Here is a 27,196-nt window from a genome sequence, read left to right as displayed (position 1 = left end):
TGACTTTATTCTCAAAATCATCAATCAAGGATTTTTCAAAAATAGATTTATTTCAGTAAAACCTTTTTTAGCAAGCCATTCATTTAAAATTGTCTCAGACACCCCCCCTCAGTATAGTTCGGTGGCCCCCTTTGTTGATGCCCCTGCTAAAAGATGGTGATAGTTTCCTGGCATTACACTACAATACCCATCATTCTATGCAAACAACATCAACACGATTTGCGCCGACTCACTGAGTTGTGTAGTTGCTCCTGCTCTCTCCTCCTTTCCAGTGTAAGATGGTGGTTTGTGTTGTAAGTTGGCAGTCAGCACCTTTACGTGCAGAGAGAAGAGGCCGGTTGTTTACTGAAGACAAATGTTAAGTCCCGCAGCCTGCAGCTTTCTGTAGGGGAGTGACTGTTACTGTGACGCTGGACTTCTCCTCCAACATCCTGGAGAGGAATCCCACTCAGGCAGGGTGAGTATCCTGACTATCCCAATTATCACAACGCCATAAACTACGCTATCCACAGAATTATCATTGTCATTGGAAGACATGAGTGGCACCGTTCAGCTAAAGCCGTATACAGTTGTCAAGCGACAGCTCATCCGTCACAGCCGCTGCTGCTTCGGGAGGATAGCCGAGGCAGCTTAACTCAACGGTAGGTTGGCTTTGCGGTTATGTCGGGCTCAGGCCGTGTAAACTCCCCTTCCCGACACACTTTTTTGTAAGGAATACAACTTAGAAACAACACGTTATTGTGCGAAGAAGTACTAGTGTCTTTCGGTAACTTTTAGCGGGGGGTTCGTGTCACGGTGAGCGTTGTATTTCATGCAGTACACCTCTTAGCGTACGTCGTAGAAGACAGACAGTTAGTTAGCGGCATTCCAGCCTGGCAGCTGGTTACCTTAGCTGGTTAGCTTAGCTTAGCCCGGCAGGAGCACCGGCAGCGCCCAGCTGGAGTGACAGTTCACCCGGCACATGAGCTACAACAAAGCTAACGGTTCTAACCCTCAAACCAACACGGATTCTATTTTCATACCTTTATTACAAGTGCGTGACAGTTAAACAAGGGCGCTATTTGGCTGTCTATATTTTAGCTAAGAGGGTTACAAACTTTGCATACTTGACCTGGACTTCAGTATTCAGTAGGTTTCCTGCTCTGATCATATATGATTTGTATGAATAATATAGTAGCCCTGTCTTCTTTGCGAGCAGATGTGGACACAGCTCACAATTTCATTACTTGAGTAGAAGTATACATCCTCCTGGTCAAATATGATTCCAGTACTCAAGTTAAAACAACTTTCTCTTATAATGGAGTACTCGATCTTGAAAATACTGTGTTGTAATACAAGTATTCAAAAGTACATTTTTTAATTTTTTTTTATGTCAACTCATTGTTGTAGTATTCCACATTTGCAGAACCCAATGACTCAACATACTGACTGACTGACTGTCTGTAGAACCTGTAGTATATGATACAAAGCATAATTTAATTAAAAGACTGAGAGGCTAATTTTGTTATTTCTAAACCTTCAAACACAGACTTCAGATCAGATCAGGTCTCTGGTGAAGAATCTTCTGCCTCATCTTTATCTAACGTTGCCATCGTTTGGACACTGACAGGTTCAAACATGACTGACAGTGGAGTAGTTGGCTGTGATTGGTTTTTCTCCTGTGATGAATACAGTGTATGGTCTATCACATTTTTTTTTAAATAGAAGAAAATTCATTACACTGACTAAAAGCTCTACTTCAAAGTAAGAGTACTTCATAGAAATGTAGTAGAGTCAAAATTACAATATTTGTCTTTAAGTTTAGTGGAGTAAAAGTCAGAAGGTTCTAAAAAGAAATAATACTCAAGTAAAGTACAGATACTGTAAAAATACTTAAGTACAGTACTCAAGTAAACACCGCTAATTTTGAATGAATAAGTTAAGTTGAAGTGATAAAGGTTGTCAGGACAAAGTGAAGAGTGTGCTGGTGCCATTATATTTTCCCCATGGCACAGCTCAGTGTTGACACATGACGCTATTCTCATTAGACTCATCCTGCTCTAAAAAGGTTAGCTATCCACAAGCCATTCTTCGAGACACACAGTGGTATGATAAGAGCTGCTGATGTGGCTTTACACTCCTCATTTTGCTCCATTGTTCACTTGAGTTGATTGTAGCAGTTTTTTATTCCTCCTCATTTTGCAGTTGTCACATTTGTGACATTCAGCCTGTGTTGTCAGGCTACTGTTGCATTTGTTTGTTGCAGTGGGGGGGGATCAGGTCCTGTTGTTGTTTTACATGGCTCACTCAGCCCTCTAGTGATTCAAACCTGCATGCTGAGAGAAACAGGCAGAGTGTAGAGAACTGTTTTGACTTTGACAGAACTGTTCCTGCCTCTAACACCATCTGTCAGAGTGCAGTCGTGCCTTGAGGCAAAGTTTTTCTGTCGTGTGTTAGAACTGATCACACAACTTTTCACTGCCTTCTCCTTTTTAAAAATAAGTATTGCAGACTGTCAAAAACAACACACTTTTAAAGTGGGGGTAAGGTATTTGTACCAGCAGAAAGGACAGTGGGCAGTAATGCTGCCTCCAAATCAGGATTTCTCTACAGCTAAGAACCAGCTTGTCATGATATTTGCTGTGGATGACGAGGCTAAAGTTTCTACCTGTATATCTGAAAATCATATTGCGATTATTTTTAGATATTGTGATTACAGTTAGAATTGTTATTTCATTTTCACATTTGTACCAAACGAATGAAGATTATGATTCGTAGACCGGTCGTCTCTGTACCACCACAACACTTATGATCCTAACAATCCAATCGAATGAAAACATGATAGAATGTGAAAGAATTCTCTCATAGTGATACATCTACAGAAGATTATCACCAACTCTGCAGTTTCCCTCAGCTCTGTGGAGCTTTTTAACCTCATTTAGCTCATTGTTTTGGATGTATGAGTCTGCAAACTCCACTCTCGTTAGCGTACCTTCCAGCAGAAACAGGCAGCTGTTGTCATTGAAAAAGATAAACCCACTGTACACTACACTACACGCCCAGCAGACAATTGCTAATTGCTATGACACTGAGCCTGATTTTGTTGGTGTAAAGAGCCGAGTGTCAAACCGCAGTATTTTTTCAGTTCTCAAATGTGTCCGTGGCAATGTCAAAATTCTCTGCTTGTGTTGAAAACTTTTGAACATTTGAGTTATTCTGGCTTTTTTTTTTTTTGTTAAATTGAAAAGGGGCTTTGTATATTAAGTTTTTCAGGGTGTCAAGTGGTTCAGATGAACTAGACTTTCCCTGCTTCAGTTCTGTGTGTGTCTGGTGTGTTATACAACGTGCGTCTGATTCTGGCATCTATCACACATTATGCCGGCTTTATTTGCCACGATAATGAAGGGTCTTCTTAACAGCCATATAGTGGGACCTCTGTTTAAAAGTGACTCACAATAGCGTTATTGATGTAACGTTTGAGAAATGACTTCCTACTCTCGATCTGTCTGATAACATCTGTATAAGCAAAGTACTCATGTCATACTAAGTTTTGACGTCTCATGCAAACAGCTGTGCATGTTTTGTTTTTTTTCCTCTTCCTGTTTCCTCTGGTCTAATCCGGCCTCCGTGTCTGGAAAGGCCCTCCTCCACAAAACCAGGTGTTTATCTTTCTTTTTATGAACTTGCAGACAATGTATTTCAGTTAATCATTAATGAGAAAGTCCCAATCGCATCATGGACAAAATTCAGAGTGAGCTTGCTTTTAGTCTCTTGTTGTTTGTGTAGGTGAGTGAAGGCCTCAGGCTGGCTCTTTCTCAGTCAGCAGAACCTGTGTAGGAAAGTATGTTTGTGTTGTAAGGTTGCTGGCATGCCTATACAGATATTTCAGGTGTTTCCCTGAAAGAAAGCTCTTCATCTTGTGACACCATGCATGACAGCACAATACAAAGGTTACAGTTTACTCCGTGAACATATGAATAGGCCCTGAGTTTGTGCAGCACTTTGTGAGGCTGATTTATACTGGGATTTTAAACTGTGGGAAGCTCTTCTGCCACACACAGGAGGAAACATATTTACTCAGTTCAGGACCATGCAGGAAAGCAGAGTAAACGAGGAACTGCTAGTGTTGCAGCACTGCAGTTTTGCTCATTGTTGCATAGGACTGATATTAACCAGGGACCACCTGTGTTTTGTAATTATTGCAGAAGTCATCTGAGTTTTCAACCATTTTAAAACGACCTATTTACATCCAAACTTATTCTCAGGGACCTTATTCAGTTAAATTGGAGCTTATAGAATCAGCACAGCCTGCTCTTCCAGTGGTTAGATGTTTTCTTCAGTATCAAAGGATGATACTGGTGATTGTTGTCTGAATATCACCAGTGTAAACAGGAAGTCGTTGTAGCCAATGCAATGTGATTTGAACTTAATGATGCAAATTGGACTAGATATAAAGAAATGGAGACTGGGTTTGCATCATTAATTTTTGGCCTCCATGTCAACATCATACTTCCTGTTTACATCAGCCACAGACAATGAAAACCCTGGTTTGGTTTGGTGTTAGGTTATCAGTATATTCTTTTTGTAAATATGGATCTAATATGGAATTGGATCAGGATCAGAGCCAGAAAAACACTTCATCAGGATATCCATAATTCCGAGTCCTTTAATCCTCGTCTACCATTTCTATAAATTTGAAACAAGTTGCTCATTGCAATGCTTACTAAGGCGAAACTTAAAGGTAGTAGGTGTTAGTTTTGTTTTGTAATTCATAAAAGTATCTTCCAAAGCCCGTTCTATTTCTGTGTCAACCGGGTACACCATGTTTATATACAAAGGCCATTTAAAGGCATTTAAAAACACTTTTCTTTCCACACCAAAAGCACATTTGCTTTGCAGCAGCTATTCTTCCTGGTAGAGCATTAGCCAGGGTGTTTTGAAAGTATCACTTCTTCCTCTTCACTGGCTCAGTTGGTCTCTCCCCACCTGCACCCGCACCCTCAAAATCAGTTGTGGTGTCGTTGTAGTGAGCTCTGGTTTGCTCTCCCTCTCCACCAGGCACATTTTCATTTAAGGGCTCCAGACTAAACTTTTGTTTTGTGCAACTTCAAAGTGTCATGCTTAAAGATAATTGATTGAATAAATAACAAATGAGCAGGTATGACACAGAAGTCTTTAGTGCAGATTTACTTACATAGCACAGAATCACAACCTACATAACAAGACACTTTACAGGGAAGATCTCAACCTATATATAATACAAAACAGTATGATTTAGATAGAGTAGAGACATAGGGGAGAGGGGAGGGGAGAAAGCAAGTCAAGGTAGGGGATAGAGGATAAAGGAAGGACGGGCAGTGTAGATAGGAGAAAGGTAGGGGGTGGGGGAGAGAAGAGAAAGGGAGGGAGTGTCAGGTAGAGAGGAAAAACTTAGGGAGGGTAAGGGAGAGAGGAGAAAGGCAGGGAGCGTAGGGATGAAAGCTGAAAGTGAGGGAGAGTATGGGAGAGAGGAGAAAGGAAGGATGGGAAGTGTAGATAGGAGAAAAGTAGGGGGGTCACTTCCTGGGGGAGAGAAGAGAAAGGGCCCCTCCCTTTCTCTTCTCTCCCCCACCCCCCTACTTGTGAGTGTCAGGTAGAGAGAAGAAAGTGAGGGAGTGTAGGAGAGAGAGAGAAAGAGAAGACACAATTGGATGGAGTGAGGAGAAATGAAGGAGAGGGAGAGAGGAGAAAAGAAGCGAGGCTGGGGTAGAGAGGAGTAGAGAAGGGAATGTAAGGGAGGAGGTAGGGGAGAGAGAAGAAAGGGAGGAGGTAGGGGAAAGAGGAAAAATGAAGGGAGCATAGAGGTGAAAGGAGACACTGGGGGAGGGAAGGGGAGACAGGAGAAAGGGAAGAAGGGAAGGGGAGAGGAGAGGCAAGAAAGTGAGGGAGGGTAGAGGGGAAAGTGGGGGTAGGGGAGAGAGAAGAAAGGGAGGGAGTGTCAGGTAAAAAGACAAAGTCAGGGAGAGTAGGGGAGAGAGGAGAAAGAGAGGAAGAGTAGGGGAGAGAGGAGAAAAGGAGGAGGGGTACTATAGAGAGGTGAAAGGGAGTGAGGCAGGGGAGAGAGAAGAAAGGGAAGGAGTGTCAGGTAGAGAGGAAAAAGTGAGGGAGGGTAGGGGAGAGGACAACGGGAGGTTAAAGTAGAGGAGAAAGCAAGTACAGGTAGTGTAGAGAGGATAAAAGTAAGTGGTGGGGTAGAGAAGAGAAGGGTAAGGGAGAGGAGTAAGTGAGGGAGGGTAGGGCAGAAAGGTGAAATTGAGGGAGCATAGGTGGGGGAGAGAGGAGAGAAAAGAGGAAGGCAGGAAGCGTAGGGGTGAGAGGAGAAAGGGAGGGAATGTTAGGTAGAGAGACGAGAAAGTGAGGGAGCGTAGGGGAGAGAGGAGACACGGTTGGATGCAGAGAGGAGGGAAGAGAAATGAAGGAGAAGCAGGGGAGAGAGGAGAAAGGGTTGGAAGTAGAGAGAAGAAAATGAGGGAGGGTGAGGAAAAAGAAGGGAGGGTAGAAGGGAGAGGTGAAAGGGATAGGGGAGAGAGGGGAGGGCAGGTTGGGGAGAGAGGAGAGAAAGGAGGGAGTGTCAGGTAGAGATAGGAGAAAGTGATACAGAGAGGAGAAATTGAGGGGGAGTAGGAGATAAAGGAAGGAGGGAGGGTCAGGTAGAGAGGCGAAAAAGGAGAGAGTAAGGGACAGACGAGAAAGGGAGGAAAGGTAGGGGAGAGAGGAGAAAGGGAGGGTAGGGGAGAAAAGGTGGGTAGGGGATAGAGGAGAAAGGGAGGGGGTATGGGAGAGAATAGAGAGGAAAAAGGCAGGGATCGAGGGGTGAGAGGAGAAAGTGAGGGAGTGTCAGGTAGAGAGACTAGAGAAAGAGGGAGTGTAGGGGAGAAAGAAAGGGTTGGATGGAGAGAGGAGAAACTGAGGGAGATTGGGGCAGAGAGGAGTAAAGAGGGAGGGTAGGGGAGAGAGGACAAAGGGAGGTTAAAGTAGAGGAGAAAGCAAGGACGGGTAGCGTAGAGAGGAGAAAGGTAGGAGGTGGGGTAGAGAAGAGAAAGGGAGGGAGGGAAGGGGAGATAGGAGAAAGGAAGGTAGGGGAGAGGCGAGAAAGGGAGGGAGGTTAGGAGAGAAAACAGGGGTAGTGGTAGTGGAGAAAGGGAGGGAGGTAGGGGAGAGAGAAGAAATGGAGGAAGTGTCAGGTAAAGAGAGGAGAAAGTGAGGGAGTGTAGGGGAGAGAGGAGAAAAAGGGAGTAAGGGGAGGGAGGGAGGTAGGTGAGAGAGAAGAAAGGGATAGTGATGGCGGAGAGGAGAAAGGGAAGGAGTGTAAGGTAGAGAAAGGAGGAAGTGAGGGAGGGTAGGGGAGAGAGGAGAAAAGAAGGGAGGGTAGGGGAGAGAGGAAGAGTCCTGCCATGAAAGCCAAGACCATCAGCTCGTCTGTCCACAGCGTCTGGGAGGAATCCTTCTGTGCCAGACGAGTCAGGAGCTCCTTCAGGTGAATCTGGGGAGACTGGACGATGGCTGCGTTATCATGAAGGTATTTTTAGTGCAAAACAACTGAGCACCTGTGACAGTGGAACTAGTAGTTGTTTAAAATAGTCACACGTGTTGCACACACACAACATAACAGTTACACCTTTTCAAATCCTTCATTGCAGCTGCACAAATTCTGTTCTACAAATCACAAATTAAGAAACTCATACTCTCACATCTTGTGTTTTGTGGTGTGTTTTGCACCACATTCACTGCAGCAACTGTAGCAAAAATGTGAGTGTATGAGTTTCTTAATTTGTGATTTGTTAAACAGGATTTGTGCGCCTGCAATGAAGGATTTGAAAAGGTGTAACTGTTGTGTTTGTGGGAGAGAAAAAAAAATCTACAACAGCGTAACTCCTAGAGCATCTTTTCTGTGACTATTTTATACAACTACTAATTCCACTTTCACATGTGCTCAGTTGTTTTGCACCAAAAGTACCTTCATACTGCGACGACCACTGTGTCCTGGAGAACAACTAGTGACTCCAGCAGGCACTGACGGGTCCTTCCTCACAGCCTTGAAGACTCTCTTGACATACCTGACGTCTGGAGAAACGTTTCTGCACTGGTGAGACCCGCCATGGTCTGGACAGCCTGACATATCATCAAGGCTTTGACTGTCTGCAGGGTGACAAGGGGCCAGACCTGGTCCTCACACTGTGCCTCACTGGAAGCTGAAGGCTCAGATCTGGTACTTTCTTCTGGTTTCTGGTGGACCTCAGAGTCCTTTCTCTGCTCTGGGAAGACTCCCTCTCATGTCTCCTCAGATACAGCTCTTGTTTGTGGTTTTCTGGTTGACCTCACACTCCTCTCCATGTTCTGGGATGTTTTCCTCTAGTGGAACCTCAGATACGGTAGTTGTCTCAGGGTGGTCCATGACTGTAGACTGCTTCTCTCTCTAGCACATGTGTAGTCTACTGGCTTCTGTCTCTGAGTGGGAGTGTGTGTCTTCTGAGTGAGACTTAACTCTAAATCTAACTATGTGTCATATAATATGTCATAATGTAGATTCTGGAATGTCAAGACGCTGGAGTGTCAAGACAGACACACACACACACACACACACACAGAAATACAGGAACACACGTGTTGGTGTAACTGTAGTTGTGAGGACACTATTTGACAATGCATCCCCTAGCCCCTAACCCTAATTTTAACCCTCACAACTAAATGCCTTTCCTCAACCTAATTCTAGCCTGATCCATGTGTGTTAGTGTGTATTCAAGTTAAAATTATAATCTGTAACTTTTCCACATTAAAATGTCCACAAACAACTAGACCAGGCCGATTCAACTGGCGGCCCTCTGGCCAACTCCGGCCCGTCTATCAAGTCCGACCGGCCCACCGTTCATTTGTTTAGTTACAGATAAATGTTGTTGTTTTTTTTTCTTTACAATAAATCCTCTAGACCACAGAGAGGCTTTAATCATACAGCAGCCTTGGTAAACAATTTCACCTGTCCCAGGAAGTAACTGCAGTGTCTGTTGTCAATATGTTCCAACTTTCAACTGTAGTTTGTGTTGTATTGTAGGGATGGTACTGAAACCTGGTATTAAACGGCCTTAGTGTAGTATAGATAAGGTTTAATGTCTCTCTATCTCTCTCTCCCCCTCTCTCTCTCTCTCTCTCTCTCTCTCTCTCTCTCACTCTCTCTCTGAGCCTGTGTGTATAAGGGGCGTGGTCAGCTTTGTCTCATGCTGGAGCGCCGTGCAGCACACACAAAAACACAATGGCAGAGAGAACTAAACGTTCAAAGTATGGTTCAGTGTTTTTTCGAGCAGAAACACGAGCGATCGCTGGAAACATCCAGTCAAAGTCCGTCACAAACAGACAGAGAAATGCAGTATTTGACCGACTAGGTCGTAGTTCATCCGCTGTTGGTCCAGGTGTGTTTTGTACGCTGCAGCCTGGAGCCCACACACAGAGTTAACTGAATTTTACCGACATAGGTTGATGATGAAAAGTAACCATTAACCAGCTGACTGTTCTGGGCGTGTTCTTAAATTCTATTTGAAATGGACAGAGCATCATCTGAACTCTTCAGACATTCAGGTTCAGGTCACTCACAGCAGGTGGGGGGGTTAATGATGTGGGGGCTGCTGGTGAACTACTGCACAGTAAAAATACAGTCACAGAAAAAGTCATGTAATAAATCAATGTGTATTTTATTAGTTTTACATTTCCATCATTCCAAAATCACTCTACAATGATTGTTCAATACGATGCTGTTGAATTTAGCATGTAGCTAAGCTCCTGTTTATCTCTGCTCCAGTGTCTGCAGCTCCTCCCGTCCCTCTCCTGTGAAAGCTGTCCAGTCCAGTTAGAGTGGAATCATAGAATGCTCCGAAGCCCCGAGGTGAAGGACGACCCGATGGAGTGCCCGCTGTGCATGGAACCGCTGGAGATCGATGACGTCAACTTCTTCCCCTGCACCTGTGGATACCAGATCTGCCGCTTCTGCTGGCATCGAATCAGGACGGACGAGAACGGTCTCTGTCCCGCCTGCAGAAAGGTAGACCCCAGTCTCCTCTGAAGCCTGCTCAGACTCACAATAACTAATACTAGTCCAACTGAAAGAGATTCGGTCACCACAGTTATGCAAACCTTGATGCTCACTTCTGATTTAGTTATGTTAGACCAATACACCATTGTAAGGTGACCAGCATGCACCAAAGAATCATGAGTTAAATCTTCTATTAAGTGTATTTTTACAGAACTATAGGACTTTATGCGAGGAATCACGTTAATTCAATTAATACTTGTTTAATCTTCACTTTTTTTATTAAATAAGTCCTTTTTTATAAAATCGTCAAACACTTAATCTATAAAATGCTAATCATAAATTTGCAGAGCTCCACACAAAATAAACCAAAAGCTGCTGCACTGACACAAAACAGAAAGGCGGTAAATCTTCACACTGGGGGGAATTGACCTCAACACCCATCGCTATCTAACTTCACGTTGTTAAATTATGATTCTTACATTATATAATAATGTTTATTATATTATTATAATATCACATGTTTATAATTATTACAAAAATAAAACATACTATTCTGTCATAACACCACCACACTATTATCATATTATTCTACGCTATTCTACGCATTTTATATCATAGTATATTAAGTTTTATAATATATTAGCATTTTCTTTACGTATGATTTATTTATTTATTTATTTATTATATTTTATTTGATTTTTTTTTCTCCTTATGATTATATTTATTTTACACCATTAATGTCCACTACACACACACACACACACACACACACACACACACACACACACACACACACAATCACTTGGAGCCCTCCTCTTGACTTTTTGCCATTTGATTTAACTGATTATCTCTTACATTATCTGTTACTCATCAAAGAGCTGACTCACACTGAACACCATAGCTTATATGATACCTGACAGGTAGAACATTAGATTGGGGATGTTTTTTTCCTTAAATGATGTGTGTGTGTTGTGCAGCCTTACCCAGAAGACCCTGCAGTGTACAAGCCTCTGTCACACGAGGAGCTGCAGAGGATAAAGAACGAAAAGAAGCAGAAACAGAACGAGAAGAAGCAGAAGATCACAGAGAACAGGAAACATCTGGCCAGCGTCCGCGTGGTCCAGAGAAACCTGGTGTTCGTAGTCGGGCTGTCTCAGAGGCTGGCTGACCCTGAGGTGAGACACACACACACACACACACACACACACACACACACACACACACACACTCACACGTATTCACAGTGTATGTTGCAATGTAATCTGTCTATCTGTCTGATGAAATTGGGCATTGGGAGGAAATACCACACACTCATCTACCTAAATGAAAATAAAAATAAATGTAGAAATACAGAAATAAATACATGAATAAATGTAGAAATGAATAATTGATTAAATAAATACAGACATGCATAAATAAATTAATGTAAAATACAAAAATGTCTATAGGGATAAAATGAGGATGTGAGGTGATGACATTTCATGTCAAAAAGGTCAAAGGTCAACTTCAGTGTGACACCATAATCTTCTGCAAAAACACTTCTGGTCATTATTCAACACTTTTAACTCAGGAAATACAGTCAGAGTCTCTCCTTCCTGACACTCGGCAGGTTGATGGAGGAAACGACCACGAGTCGGTGATTCTAGTTTTGATTAAAAACAATGCTCCAGCAGATATGTATTTGTGGAGAATTCTGCTAACCTTACTACTAAGGGATTGTAAAAGGCAACAAAACCCTGTCGCAGAAAATCTTATCCCAAGATGGCTGAACTCCAAACCTCCATCTATGAGCTGCAGTCTCATGGAGCGTCACAGAGGCTGAGCAGCATAATAACAGCAGTGAAATGGTTTGAACAACTGATCAACTGCAGAAAACCAATGATTTTCTTAAATCTACCTCTTTATAAAGGACGCTGTGACCTTATTCAGCTTTGTATGAGGAGAAACAATAAGAGATGGAAGTGTTTTTTCCTTGTTGGGGTTTTGCAAGCAAAGTTTATTTGTGTAGCACTTTTCGCAGAGACTAGTCACAGAGTGCTTCACAATTAAAAGAAATGATAAAGAAATTAAACTCAAAATATATCAATTAAAAGCAAAAGTATATCACCAGATGAAATGTACAAGAGGAAAAACAGATATAGGACACTGGTTAAAAGCATAAAATACCAAATGCTACTTAAAAGCCTTTGTGAACAGATGGTTTTCAGTTACTTTTTAAAAGAGTCCACAGAGTCAAGGGAACTCAGATTTAGTGGGGGGGAGAATACTCCAGAGCTTCAGAGCTGTTGACTGGAAGGCGCCATCGCCCTGGATCTTAAAGCGTGTTTGTGGTATGTTTAGAAAAACCAAGGGTGGAAGACTTAAGAGCTGGGCTCGTGGTGTGAGGGTGAAGGAGATCTGTGATGTATTCTGGGGCCATGTAGGGCTCTAAAAGTTATCTTAAAACGGATTCTGAAATTTAAGGAGAAGCCAGTGCAGGGAGGTTAAGATAAGTGTTATGTGTGACCATCTGTTTGATTTTGTTGAAAGCCTGGCAGCAGCATTTCCACAGTTTGTAAGCACTGTAGGGAGGATTTGTGAATTACAATAATCTAATCATGATGAGATAAAAGCTTGTATTTACATCTCCATCTCATGTTGTGACACCACAGATCTACCTTGGCAGTATTTCTGTGGTGAAAGAAACATGACCTAGTCAGAGTGTAAGTGGTTTGGATGACGCAACATGTTGGTTGTCTCTCCACACTGGCACTTAAAGTGAATGTTCAGATCATCTGCATCAGTATTAACTACGTGCAGCGAAACGTCTGCGTGAGGCTCCCTGTAGTAACATTTAGACGTCTCCCTGGCCTTCTGCAATTACACCAAATGAAATTTAAAAAAAATGATCATTAATGCAATAACCATGATGATGATAAATGATTATTACAGCTAAATATTTGCTCTCTGCGTTTCACAGGTTTTAAAGAGGCCAGAATATTTTGGGAAGTTCGGGAAGATTCACAAAGTGGTGATCAACAACAGCACGTCGTACGCCGGTTCACAGGTGAGGCCATCCTCAGCGTCAGCGGGGGCCTCTGTCGGGGGGGGGCCACACTGATGAAACTGGTTTTTAATGTCAGCCTTGTCTCTGTTGTCTGACCTTTCCTCAGGGACCCAGCGCCAGTGCCTATGTCACATATATAAGGTCTGAAGATGCTCTCAGAGCAATCCAGTGTGTCAACAACGTGGTGGTGGATGGCAGAACACTGAAAGTGAGCTCCAAGGATTAAAGTATAGAGAGAGTTCATACAAGGTTCATCAGCTGGTTGTTGGTTAACTGTAAAATATGTTTTGTGTTTTTCAGGCTTCTTTAGGAACTACAAAATACTGCAGTTACTTTTTAAAGAGCATGCAGTGCCCCAAACCAGACTGCATGTATTTACACGAGCTGGGGGATGAAGCTGCTAGTTTTACAAAAGAGGAGATGCAGGTCAGTGGAGGTGGAGAATGAACTGAACTTAACTCAGTCTAACCTGAGCTCACAGATTCCAGTGATGTCAAATGTCCATTTTGGATAATCGCTCATTGAAGGATAATCAGACACTCTGAACTTGCCTCATAATCAGCAGATTGAGATTGATTTTCTTCAGTCTAAGTAATGCAGGTGACAGTTATTTGTAACCCCATGGCAACAGTGTAAACAGGAACTGCAAGCAGCCAATCCAGTGCCATTTTCCATGGTGCAAAAATGGGGGCAACAGGAATGACTAAATCCATGAATCTGAGCTTTTTCTTTTTACATTACACTTCTTGACAGAACTGAGGCTCAGAATGTCCCATCTGCAGGGGTCTAATGTTCCTGCAACACTCACACTCACATCTATCAATATACAAATATTTACTGCTTACTGTTTAGCTAAGACATGTAGTTCATACAATAAGTGTTTAAACGACGGCAGCAAAACCAGCCACAGGTTCAAGCCGAGTGTTTAACTTATACTCCACTTGTATTTTGCCTTAGTTTGGCTGAAGTTCCAACATAACAAACTATCTGTTGGTATTTGACATTTTTGTGTGATGCTCTCTCTGATCTGTCCTTTTGCTTCCAGGCAGGAAAGCATCAAGAGTACGAGCAGAAACTACAAGACCTCTACAAAATCAACCCGACCTTTCTACAGACCTCAGCTGTGTCAGGGGACAAACCAAAGGGCAAAGCCAACTCGTTACACATGTATTCAAACAGCATCAGTCTGTCTTTGTGTATTAGTATCCGTGTGTCTAGTCTTTTGACATGCTCCTCTCTCCTTCACTTCACTCATTGTAAATGAAGATATGTAAGCACAGCTTTACATTGTTGAGTGAGCTCTCTTTGCTTTCTGTGTGTGTGGTGTCATAGTCTACAGCCGTCAGGGAAAACCACCAACGGCCTGTCGTCAGACCACAGGAAGAGTCCACCGTTAGATGGCTCCGACTCTGAACACTCCTCCCCTGAGGGCCCCAAACCTGACCTCAGCCTTGGCCCCATACCGGACCTCTCTCCTTTCTCTTCAGACTGTGACGTTGCTAGGTAAACTAACTAACTTGACAGCTCCGCACAAGGTAGATTATTCATCATTCTCTTTTGATACAAAGGCTGCATTAACCAAGTAGGTCAGTCATCTATTTTTAAAAGTCTTGACGTCATGTATAGAATCAGAATCAGCCTTTATTGGCCAAGTATGTTTGTGCATACATGGAATTTGACTCTCACACAGTACAGAGAGATAAAGATAAATAAACATAAATATATGACTATATTATACACAATTCAGAGGGAGAGGAAAACACACAACACACAATATCTAGTATATCCATATCAAGTCAACCAGTAGGAAACAGGTGGTGAAAGGCGTGGGCGAGTAAAGGCAGTGCTGAAATAAATATTAAGTGGGTAGTGTAAGTTTCTTTATATACATACAGTAGGTGGTTTTATGTGCAGTGGGTGCATGTTTGCATGTCTGTGTGCAGTATATACAGCCTGCCTGTATTTATATTTAACAAGTGACAGATGATATATGAAGGTTATTATACAATGTGAGTTTAAATACAGAACGCATAGGTAAGTGGATGTTTTATTCAACCCTCGCATGGGGGGAGAAACTGTTCTCAGCAGAGTGGTGAATATGACATGACATGATGTTTTACTGATGGAATTAGTTCTGTGGAAATACATTATGCTGAATTTATTTTACCTCAATGATTATTTATTTATTTATTTTTTTTTTTTTTTTTAAATGCCTCCGCGCCGGCAACAGTCATGTTGTTTTCAGGTTGTCTGTCTGTCTGTCACATTCTCATGGACGCGATATCTCAGTAACGCCTTGACAGAACTTCTTCACGTTTGGCACAAACATTCTCTAGAACTCAAAGATGAAATGACTGTGACACAATTTAACTCAAATGTCTATAAGGATCAAATTAAGCGATGACATTTTATATTCAAAGGGTCAAAGGTCAACTTCACTGTGTCATCATCATGTTCTGCAGAAACACTTCAGGTCATTATTTAACACTGTAACTCAGGAAGGAGAAACTGTGACCATGAGGCGGTGATTCTAGTTTTCTTCACATTAGCAAATGGGCTTTATTTGTGGTGTGTGTGCTTATTTGGAACTTTGTAACAATTCACCTTTACGCTGTGTTGGTAGTGACATTATCAGATAGGGTTAAAACACTCCTCAGTATTCTGGTGAGTGAGTCTAACTACTTTTTTTTCCTACTTTTATTTTTCAGCCCCAGCGACAAACTGCCAGAAATGATCAGTATAGGCAACGGTGAAACCTCACAACTGGTAAGAAATGGACTCTAGACATTATTAAATGTGTGAGTGAAGGTGGCCTGAGACTTGGTTGTTGGACGTTTGATCTAACACATGAAACCGATTGGAAAAACACTTGAATATCAGGATTTAATGTATGTGCTTCATAAATAAAGTAAGAGACTGTACTCTCTGGTGTGCTGCAGCTCCCGGGCAGTGACTTCCCGTCGCCCCCTCCTGGCCTCAGCAAGCCCAGCCTGGTGGTTCCCGTCAGTGTCACAGGCCACACAGCTCACTCCCTTTTTGAGGTGGCTGCCGCAGAGTCCCAGTCTCTGTTCTCAGACAACAGTAACTTCAGACATCCAAACCCTCTCCCCAGTGGACTGTGCAGTTTCCCCAGTTCCCCACACAGCAACTCCGACTGGCCCACTGCACCAGAACCACAGAGCCTCTTCACCTCAGGTGGGTCTGCCCGCTGATAGCAGGCTGTACTGGTTCTTTAAGTCTCCAGTTGTTCTTAAAACAGAATTTAATGGATTGTTTTACAATGGCAATAGAACACTGATTTGAAAATAGTTACAATGTGAAAGGAGCTAACTTAGTGATGAACCTGCAGGGAATTAACAGCAGACAGACGCAGAGAGCAGCTGGTGAAGATGTTGGAGCATGTAGCAGCTACAGAGGCAGATATTTCCCTCAGAAATGGCTTGAGAGCAAAAAGAGAGGGAATGTTGAACTTACATTTAGCAGACGAACACAAACACGACTCCAAATGAATCAGTGGCGTGCGGTGACTTTTACAATCCGTCAGTCAAATTTTATTTGTATAGCACTTTTCATACAGGTTAGTGCAGATGAAAGTAAATTGAAAGGCAACTGATGAGCTAAAAAGGAAAAATCAAGTAAGAAAGCTGATAATGAAATGCAATAAAATAGATTGAAAAAGCTATGATCACATTAGCAAACAAATAAACGTAATAATAAAACGACAGATAAAGTACAATAAAATACAATTCACAACGTAGATAAACAATAAAACAAGTGAATAAAATGAAGTGACTAATGACTAAAAACCAGATTTAATTAACAGTCAGGCTGAAGAGGAAGGTTTTGAGTTTAGGTTTAAAGCTTTCGACACCTGCAGCTGCTCTCAGACTGTTCCATCAGCTCGGAGCATAAAAGCTAAAAGCTGCCCCGCCAAAGGTTTGAATCCTGCACTTTGAAACAACTAACAGACTCGGAGGACCTGAGGAGTCGCACTGGTTCATGAGTGTCAGCATGTGAGGTATATCTGCCACTGCAAGACCATGAAGTGCTTTAAAAACAAATAAGAAGAATATTAAAATCAATACGGAAGCTGACCGGTAACCAACATAGGGACTTTATAACACCTTTGACGTGTTCTACAGATACAGATGTTTACAGATAGGCAAGTCAGAGCTAAGCAGAATATTTTCCATTATCTGAGAATGACACACTCCAGTGGCAATGTAGAATCCTGCCTCAATGTTGTTAATCTTTCCTGGCTCATAGTCTGGACTGGAGACACAGGGACTTGGGTCCTTAGGAGTCGTAGCATTTATTTACTGACAAACAGCCTCAAGTGCACAAATATTTACTGCTACATTCACAGCTACACTGCTATGTTCTAACTAAGCAGCTCACTCTCTTCTCCGGTCGCCAGCATCACCACTCTCTCTCTCTCTCATTCTCTCTCCCTCTCTCTCTCTCTCCTTCTGTCTCGCTACGCACACAACCTACGTACTGATCTATTCCTGAAAGGAGCGGCTCTACTCCTGTAACAACATTCTGTCTCTAACTTACAGTAGATCTCACACAGAGATGATAGATCAGTGTAATTTGCTTACTTACTTGCTATTGCTGCATCTTTGACGCTTAACGCACAAGTTTAGTTTCCACATCATGATGCTGCAATATCATAACTGATCTCAGAACAGTAGAAGAGTCAAGGCCATTCTGACAAGCACACTTTGGCTATAGCGTTATCAGCAGTCAAAGATCACAGGATTATCCTCAATGTGCAAACCTCCAAATTTAGATGCTGTCCTCTCCTTTGTCAACCGGACACGGTCACACCCACAAAAATGACACCATAGATACAACAGCTGGAAGTCAAAGCTAGCTTCAGAGATAACACCCTGCTGCCACCACAAGAGGGCAGTAAATAATATGATGAAAACAAATGAGTAATCAGATCCTTTATGGGACAGAGGGCTGTTCTGAGATCAGATGTAAGTAGAGGTATCACTTCTACTTCAATATCGTACTAATTGCCAAGTTAAAGCTAAAAATAAAACATCAAACACTGCTTAAAAATTGCATAATAAAAACAGAGGTGTTGGTAGCTGCAGTGTAGGCGAGCTGCTTGAGGAACCTGTGTGTGTGTGTGTGTGTGTGTGTGTGTGTGTGTGTGTGTGTGTGTGTGTGTGTGTGTGTGTGTGTGTGTGTGTGTGTTTGTACAGATACCATCCCGGTGTCATCATCTACAGACTGGCAGGCAGCTTTCGGCTTCGGCTCATCCAAGCAGCAGCAGGAGGACGATCTGGGCTTTGACCCCTTCGACGTCACTCGCAGGGGTCTGGCTGACCTCATAGAGAAGGAGCTCTGTGTTGAGGACAGCTTCAGCTCCTCCCTGACGCCCCCCAGCTTCCTCCCCCACAGAAACCACAAACATCTGCTAAATAAAGGCCTCGGACCCCCAGGAGGGCCCCCACCCTCCCACCACCTCCCTCACTCTCACCATTTCTCCCAGAATCAGCACCCTCACAGGGGAGGCTACAGCTTCCCCACTCACCTTAATTCTTCATCATCATCCTCATCATCACCGTCCTCATCCTCCTGCTCCTCCACGGTCTTCTCCTCCCCTTCCTCCTCAGCGTTCCGTCAGTCCTGGACGGGCTCCACCTCCTCTCGCAGTAACTTTGTTCATTTGAACCACACAGTCAGTCCAACAGCCTCAAACAGCAGCTTCTTGGACTTTACACTGCTGCCGGGACATCACAGTTCTGGGCTGGGAGGAATCCCCATCACAGGTAAGACTGGATCAGGGAGAGGGGGTGTGGCCTGTCTACATATAGTGGTGTCTGTCTGTTCTAATGTGAATTACAGGTCTAAGTTGCTGTTTAGTGTCATTTGTTTTCGGGCTGCTCGATTATGGCAAAAATCATAATCATGATTATTTTTGATCAAAATTGAGATCACGATTACTCATTGACTTTGGAAACGTCACAAACTTAGCAGACTCAGGAGACTTTCTTGAACTTTAAATACATTTCAATGGAAAAACAAATACATTTTAAAAATGATATGAATAAATAGAATAATAAATAAAATGTTATGTTTATAATATACAATTAAATATATAATATAAAAATTATTAAACATAATTTAAATCAAAATAAATAAGATCAACTACAACACATCAATCCTGGTGGCAGCTTGTTGATGGTAAAGCTAATATCAAGCACTAAAAAGAAAAAACAAAATTAAAAAAAGTGCGTCAATGTGGTTTCCTGGATATACAAGATAGAACTTAAGTGTGGGACAGCAGCCAAACAGGACATGGTCTCTCCTGACTTTATATTGAAAGTCTTTGAACCAGCAAACTGCTCAAGATGACGCATTCCTACTTACGTTGCTAACATACGCCGAAACATAACCAGGAAGTGGATGGGGGTATGGTCTTTGTAGGGGGGATGAAATTTGTTGAGAAACAGAATGCGGCACAATAATGGTTTTATCTTGATCATCTTGTTTTCATATTTGTTGAAAGCCAAAATCATAATGCAAAATAGATTACATTAATTGCCCTAATTTGTTTGTTAATCACGCCATCATTATACCGTTTTTCTGGGTTGAAGTTGGGGTTGAAATGTTAAAACAAGGAAAACTATTTTTGATTTATGACATTGTCAGACTCCCAGAAGGCTTTGAAGGGAGGGAAACTGTGTCGTTTTGTTCACATGTAATATTCATAACACACCCACATCTGTGTTTGCAACACGCAGCCCAGTGATGCATGCCAGTGCAAGTAGGAGTACACACACCACTGAGCTGTTATCAGCTATCACAGCACGTGTGTGAGTGACGCATATTTGGAACTACTTTTAGAACTGGGAGTAAATGCCGTCTGTCATCTTTCTTAACTTAGGAAATCAGATCTCTGCTGATCCAGATGTTATTCATCTGTTAGCGGCTGCCAGGAGGTGGAATGTAGGATGAGACAATCGGACATTATGCAGGAGGAGAGATGTTCCGTGATGACTAAACTGACATCCTGCCAACCTAAGCTTCGAAACAGTGATGATAAACCAACAGTTGATCACTGCTCCAGCTCCTCAGATAATACACAGATTTATTCATGTCTCATTACTCAGTGTTACTGCATCCATTCAAATCTAAGGATTACTGATCAATTAATTTCTTGAAAATTAGCAATGTCAGGGCTATTTTTAAGAGATATTGCTTCTTCCCAATTAGGTGACATCACAGAAATAAATAATTTCCCTCACCTGCGAGGTAAATTAAAAGGAGTTTCAGTTAAACGATGAATTCCATGTTTTCGATGATGATGATGTTCAATGTTCCATCGTCTATTTACAAAACAATTGCTGCATGTGCAATGTTTCACAGCACATGCATGATGCAGCGCTAACATAGGTTGTGTAAAATTACTGTATGTGATTGGTTAGTTTATCTTGTCAGATTATCTAGCCTACTATCACTCTGCAAATGGTTTACATATATGTCTTTGTAAGATTTAAGTTAAAGCTGAACAATTAATTGAAGTATTATCAAAGTCGCAATTTGGATACGTGCAATATCCAAATCACAGGAGCTGCGTTTTTTTTTGATAAAGGTAAAATATATCGCAACAAATCATAAATGTGGTGCTACAGATATGCAGCAAGCCTCCAAATAATTTTCTCCAGATATAAAGGAAGATGTTTGTTTGGTACAAGCCCCAACAAAAAATAACATCATTTTTATATTTTTTTCAGTCAAAATCAAATCAAAAATGATTCTGATGTGTGAAGTATTTATTCTTGAAAGGGACTGCTTCTGCAGAACATGACATCATTGTAGTGTGCTGCATTGTGGGTAAACAATTGTTCATTTATTGACCACTTGGTGGCAGCACACTCATTTACTGTAGCATCATTGCAACACAGCTATGGTTCCAGTCTGTTTCTGAGCATCACCAAACACAGACCCAGTCTGTACTGGTTTATACTGAGGTGTCACTCAACACCTGCTGTAAATGCCAACACAAATCTTCTTCTTGTTTTTTGCTTGAGATAAGAAAAGAGAAGGAGCTTTGCAGCAGTGACAAGAGCAGCTCTCTGCACCTTACAAATAGATTTCAGGTCTCTCTGCTCCCTAAGTCATCATGATGATATGTATTTCTACTAATATCTAAAAAAGTGGTATGGTCTTAGATTCATGGACTAAACCTACAACTCTAATGGAGGCACGCAGAGGAAAACTGTCCTATAAGAATATACATATCTATGATATCTCCTTATAATTTTTCATTATTAGATGACTTAGAACTGGTAGCCTATTAGTTACTGTTATGTGTCTTTTCTTTAAAGGTCCAACATGATATAAAGGTAGATGTCCATGTGTTGTTTGATTACAAAGCAGGTCTAGGTTCTATATTTATACTGTGAAGTTATCAAAGCGCTCAGTCCACAGAGAAATGCACACAGCCTGTATTCAGAAACTGAGCCTTAAAACAAGTTGTCAGGACTTCTGGAACTTTGTGATGTCACAACAAATCAGTCACCAGCCTCAGCCATGCCCCAAGCCCCGCCCCACCTGACCTACCATCCAGCCTTGCAGGATTTGGTTTCTCTCAGTGTTTTCATGAAATCTGCTATATTTTGATTCGATCACTCAGAAAACTGTCAGCCAGTCAGAAGAGAGGCTCAGAGCCTATAATATATATGTAGAATATATTATGTAACATGGTCCTGCAGTTCCCACTGTGCAGTTTACAATGTTAACATTAGCAGATAAGCATAAGCTACCGATTGTGGTTTTGCAGGTTTAGATACCAGCTTTTTCTATTAGCTGTAGCCAGATAGCTAATTAATCTTAACTCTGGCAGTTTGTACAATAATCTTCTGGAAAACTACCACATGACTAAACCAAATGGCAATTTTGTATAAAATACCAGCTTTTGCTAGCAGATTTTATTAGCTGCAGCCAGCTAGCTAATTAATGTTAACTCTGAAAGTCTGTACAAAACTGAAGCCATGTGTCATGCTACGTGACTGAAGATAAATTATAATTTTATGTTCATAGTACTGCATTAGTTATCAGAATGTAAGTTTACAGCTGTTTTGTTCCCTGTTTGGAGCAATAGACAATTACTTCACACTTGTACAATCAACACAGAGGTTAGCTTTATGCTACTTTTAAATAGTATAATTCACTTTGAGGATGAGGTCGAACCACTGAGTATATCTGTAACAAGCTAATCTGTGGTTACTGGAATGTTAACTTCCCCAAATCCAATAAAGAGCAAGACAGAACCGTTGATGTCAGCCTAATTCACAGTAGCATCCAGGACTGGCAGCCACACAGATGGGGAATACTACAGTACTAAATGTGATGTGCCAGCCTTGAACAGGGCTTTTTACAAAACTTGTCATGCTGCTTTGCTCCTCAGAAGTAACGAAGATTTACTGCTGTAGGTCGTAAGCTAGTTAGCTGAAGTCTAAATGAAGCAGACAGGGCTGTTCGCATAGGATACTCAAATTAAGCAGCAGCTTCTATCTCAGGCTGGAGCTGTCCACCATTTCTGATCTCATTATGTATCAGGCTTTAGCAATGTCTAAATATAAGGTAATGATTGTTACATGAAACTCTTTGAAGAGCACGAGGCTACATTGGCAGACAACCTTCTTCTGATAACAGTCATAGAAGATATCAGCTAATTCAGTGGTAAATAATTCATCGCTGTGAAGGAGTGGCACTGGATAACTTGATTAAAACAGATTCTGAAGGCAGATCTCGTTCTCATGAATTAAACATGGCAGTGCTTGTTTATCTGGGGATGCAAATGGCAACATAGGTGATGATGTTAATGCCAGTCATGCTTCCCTGCCTGACAGCCTGATTAAAATGAAAAAGGGGCATGGTGAGGGCTAAGCAAGGATCACAGGGGAATACTGAGGGAGGATTGTTTCTTCTTAATCACTGATGTTCTGGGGGTTACTGCTTGACAGTATTTAATTGAAAAGCTTATTATAATCAGTGGTAGAAGAAGTATTTAGACCCTTTCTTTAAAAAAAAAAAAAAAAAAAGTAAAAGTACAAATACAGTAAGAGTAAAAATACTCCATTACAAGTAGTCTAAATGAAATATCCTGCTTCAATAAGTATTAGTATTAATATTAGTTAAAGTATGAAAATAAAACTATTGATTGTTCCCTCTAATTGTTGTGTTATAGATGACATCATTGGATGAAGCACTGAAGCATCAGTGTGTCAGCACCATTTTACTGTTGTAGCTGCTGGAGATGGAGCCAGTGTGCAGTACTTTACACAGTTATATACAGTTATATACAAGGTCACCAGATAAATCTGGAGGGTCGTCAGATAAATAACGGGAGAGGAAAGAAGAAGAAAAAAAAAAAAAAAAAGTTCTGATTCATAAATCTGTTTTCAGCTTTTGGACTTTTTCTCTAATCTTTGATTTTTGGTGAGATGTTGGATCATTTCAACATTTATTGAAATGAAACCATGTGAGAAAAAATAATTATTTTGTGGAGCTGTGACCCAAACCACACACTGCTTTTTTTTAAGATGTCAGAAGCCAAAGGTTGGAAACCACTGATTTAATCTAGAACAATGTGTTGTATTTTTAAAGCTTAATATTCATCTGAAAAGTTACTAGTGACTAAAGCTGTCAGATAAAGGCGGGGGAGTAGAACAATTAAATGTTTTCGAGTGGAAGTATAAAGTAGCATAAAATGGAAATAACAAGTATCTCAAAATTGTACTTAAGTGCAATACTTGAGTAAATGTACTTAGTTACTTTCCTCCACTGAATGTAATTAGTAGTATCTTATTTAAACCTAAACATCTCAAGACGTTGTGATAAATAATGCTTCATAGCATTTCCATTGTCTCTTCTATTCAACAATCTCATAGCAAGCTATAGCTGTGGGAGCTAATGAGTTAGTCAACTAACGATCATCTTGTCTCGTTAGTATTATTATTCATAGAACCATGGTAACTGGAAAGGATGTGTTCGTCGTGACGCCTGCTGTCTGCTGTGTCTCATTAGACAGAACTCTAAATGATTCCAGCTCCCAACCACAGCACAGTGGGACTGCTTTTGGGCTGCAGGACAAAACATGGCAGATGAATAATTAGCCCACTCCTGTCCTCCCCTGGACTTAAAGACCCCCCTCAGATGAAAATCAAGTTCTTAACCTTGTTACCATCCACATGATGTTTTTATATAATACAAGACATGTGACGAGTGAAATAATCAACACCATGACTGAATCCGCTTTTATGAGACTGTCATTGGTGCACTGCAGTTCAAGGTGGAAACACTCAGACAGCCAGGGTTTCATACGTCACAAACCTAAGGAACCAATCCTGTCAACTTGTGGGGACGGGAGGCGGGGCTAAATAAACCTGAAACCATGTCAGTACAGAGAGAGAGAGAGAGAGCTAGCATTAGCACAACCACTAAGACTGTGTCAGCCACTGCCAGTTACAAGCTAGCAAACAACATGAACAAATAAAAGATGCTAACTATGCTAACCCTTCTGATCCGTCTGGGTCTGACTGAGGCTCAAACATGTTTCCTCCTCTAACCATCTTGATACTCTCTGCTCTTTCACCTGTCCACCTGGAGCAAGCAGGTGGTGGGCGGGGCTCAATGCCTGATCCAGATATGTCAAGCAGGAAGTAAGAGTAGATGAGCTTCAGATCCAGGTTGTGTATGGGGAAACCACGCTAATCTAAATATGAATCATAGCAGAGGAAACACGGAAAAACAAGTCTGAAAGAACTTTAAGTCAGATCTCAGATCAGACCACAGGCACAGAAATCCAGCGTGGAAGATCTAATGTTCACAGTATAAAGTCTTTGAACATTTTATGAAATCAAATGATTTTTCACTGATTGATGATTTAATTTTGGAGCTGTAGTCAGATGTATTGTGCAGCTCCCTGTGTTTAGGCAACATTCAGCATTTTGGAATTTTATGGTTAATGTATGGAAAAAGTCTGTAAGGTGTGGCGTGAACGGTGAAACTTTTCTCTCTGCTCTAAATCTACCAGTCTCTCCCTTTGTGACAAAGTAACGTGGCTCCATGTCCCCAACTTTAAAGCTTTAGAGTTTAAAATCTCAGCTGCTAATTCTTTCCTTGTCTAATTTCCTCTCGCTGTGTTGTCAGATAGTGAAATGAGGGGGCCATTCTCACACACCAGCAGCCCACTGTTCATTTTCTCCACTAGCTCTAGAGTTGTGTGCCAGCACTGAAATAGTCTGTATGACGTCAGGTTTTACATTTGCATTGAAGGGCTGTTTCACACCTGAGCTGTTTGGTTTGTTTGAAGAATCCGCCGGTGCGTTTGTCCGTTTGATTTTGTTTGTTCAGGCTGGTGTGAAAGCTGTCAGTCAAATTCTAGTGCGGTTTGTTTGTGGTGTGAAAGCAATGCAGACACAACCACAGGACTTAATGACAGTAGGTATGAAATGCATAAATTCACAAGCTAAAGCTCTATTAAAGCTTTCTTCTCCTGTGTTTTGAAGTGTTGATCCATAAGTAGATATATTTGTGGTTTTAAGAACCAAAAACCATCTCAGTGTAGTTTTACATCTCCTCTCTCAGGCTTCTCTCTGGAGCTCTGGTAACAACAGGTCATTGAGCCAATCAGAAGAGAGGAGGCTCTGAGCCTCTGTTTTCTGGGTGACGGATGGAAGCCTACTGCTATATCTTGTTAAATCTCATAGGTAAATGTAAATGGTGATGTCAGTCAGCGCCGAACAGTCAAATTCAGACTAAAGTGCTCCAGTTCTTCTGAGTCCTTAATAGAGATCAGCTGAAAATAGCAGATTCAGAAAAACACTCTGAGAAACAAAGTCCTGCAACATTGGACGGTAGGTCCAGGTGGGCCGTGCTTGGGGCATGGCTGAGGTATGGTAGTCCCGCTAACAACAGTGTTTACAGTGATGGAAGAAAAAAATGAATACGAGGTTAAAAAAAAAAATGGGAAAAAAACATTTCCTTTGAAGTATCCTTTATTTATTACTTTATTTATGGACCACGAGCCTAGATTCCTTTGCAACAAAAAGAAGGGCACTTGATTTTTGCATGGGCTGTGCATCCTTACAGTATCTGTCACAGTCGTGCTGCTGTCATTTGCTTCAATAGGCACAAAGTGAATCTGAAGTCATTCCAGTTCATATTTTATACTATAGCTGTAAACAGGGCACTACCACAGTGTGAGTCAACCCTGTGCTCTGTCCCTGTCTTCATGCAGAAAACAGCAGTTGCGTAGAGAGTATAAATGTGAAGGAGTGGCAGGACGGCCTCAGAGCGCTGTTACCCAACATCAACATCAATTTTGGAGGTCTGCCCAACTCCTCGTCTTCCTCCTCCTCGTCATCATCATCCTCCTCCTCATCCGGCGTCAACCACACAGGGGCACCAGGGATTTCTGGGAGTGTTTCTCACAGCCTCCGTTGGGACGGCACAGCCAGCTGGATGGACCCGGCCATCATCACAGGTAGGGGAAAGGTCCTGCTCAGAGGTCCTGCAAAGATAATGAGCTTTTAAACAAATCCGGGGAGTTATCTTAAAGAGAAAACACCTCACTGTCACATTAAAAACAGAAATACTAACACTGAAGATGTCTTTATCCAGATTCAGATCACAGATTAATACCAGGTGGAGAGGGGGGAAACATTTAAGAACCATTTTCCACACAAAGTGTACACCTGAATTTCAGTACTCGTCAGTCTCTACTGATACATATCCAAAAGATTAGATACGTTCCAAGGGGACATGGTAAATTTAAATTTCCCTGTACACGGATGAGTTACCTGTAGGTACAGAAAACAGAGGATGTGCCATTCCATCATAAAAATGGATTAAAATCCCAAATGTCATGTAAAATAATTGGTTCAAAATCGTTTGTGTCAGTACCTAATTAAAAAAAAAAAATCTTTTGATTATTAATGTTCAAAACCAGGAGCTACAACTAGGATACATCATTTTGAATCAAGTATCTGTCACTCTCCCAGTTGAAGCTCCACTAATTGTGTTTTTCTATTAATGTAAAAATCACTGTGTTTAAATGTGAAAGATTCACTTGCAGTGAAAAA

General features: G+C 41.6%; 1 protein-coding gene across 2 annotated transcripts in view; it reads left to right on the top strand.

The window, feature by feature from the left end:
* Nucleotides 1-231: 231 nt before the first annotated feature.
* Nucleotides 232-27,196, top strand: part of cnot4b (CCR4-NOT transcription complex, subunit 4b) — a 33,658-nt gene continuing 6,693 nt past the window's right edge. The window contains exons 1-12 of one of the 2 annotated variants that reach the window (XM_056367860.1): nt 232-457; nt 9,809-10,048; nt 11,017-11,214; nt 12,999-13,085; nt 13,192-13,293; nt 13,386-13,511; nt 14,131-14,252; nt 14,418-14,588; nt 15,794-15,851; nt 16,025-16,280; nt 18,302-18,871; nt 26,353-26,598. In XM_056367860.1, the coding sequence (XP_056223835.1) occupies nt 9,875-10,048; nt 11,017-11,214; nt 12,999-13,085; nt 13,192-13,293; nt 13,386-13,511; nt 14,131-14,252; nt 14,418-14,588; nt 15,794-15,851; nt 16,025-16,280; nt 18,302-18,871; nt 26,353-26,598 (2,110 nt within the window). In that variant the 5' untranslated portion in view covers nt 232-457; nt 9,809-9,874. Of the gene's footprint in view, nt 458-506; nt 642-9,808; nt 10,049-11,016; nt 11,215-12,998; nt 13,086-13,191; nt 13,294-13,385; nt 13,512-14,130; nt 14,253-14,417; nt 14,589-15,793; nt 15,852-16,024; nt 16,281-18,301; nt 18,872-26,352; nt 26,599-27,196 lie in introns of those variants that run through there. The other variant, XM_056367861.1, reaches the window with a different exon arrangement.

Source organism: Seriola aureovittata, chromosome 22 (genome assembly GCF_021018895.1).
Source record: "Seriola aureovittata isolate HTS-2021-v1 ecotype China chromosome 22, ASM2101889v1, whole genome shotgun sequence".
NCBI lineage: Eukaryota > Metazoa > Chordata > Actinopteri > Carangiformes > Carangidae > Seriola > Seriola aureovittata.
The sequence above is the reverse complement of the archived record's forward strand: the minus strand, read 5'-3'. Positions and strand labels throughout refer to the sequence as shown.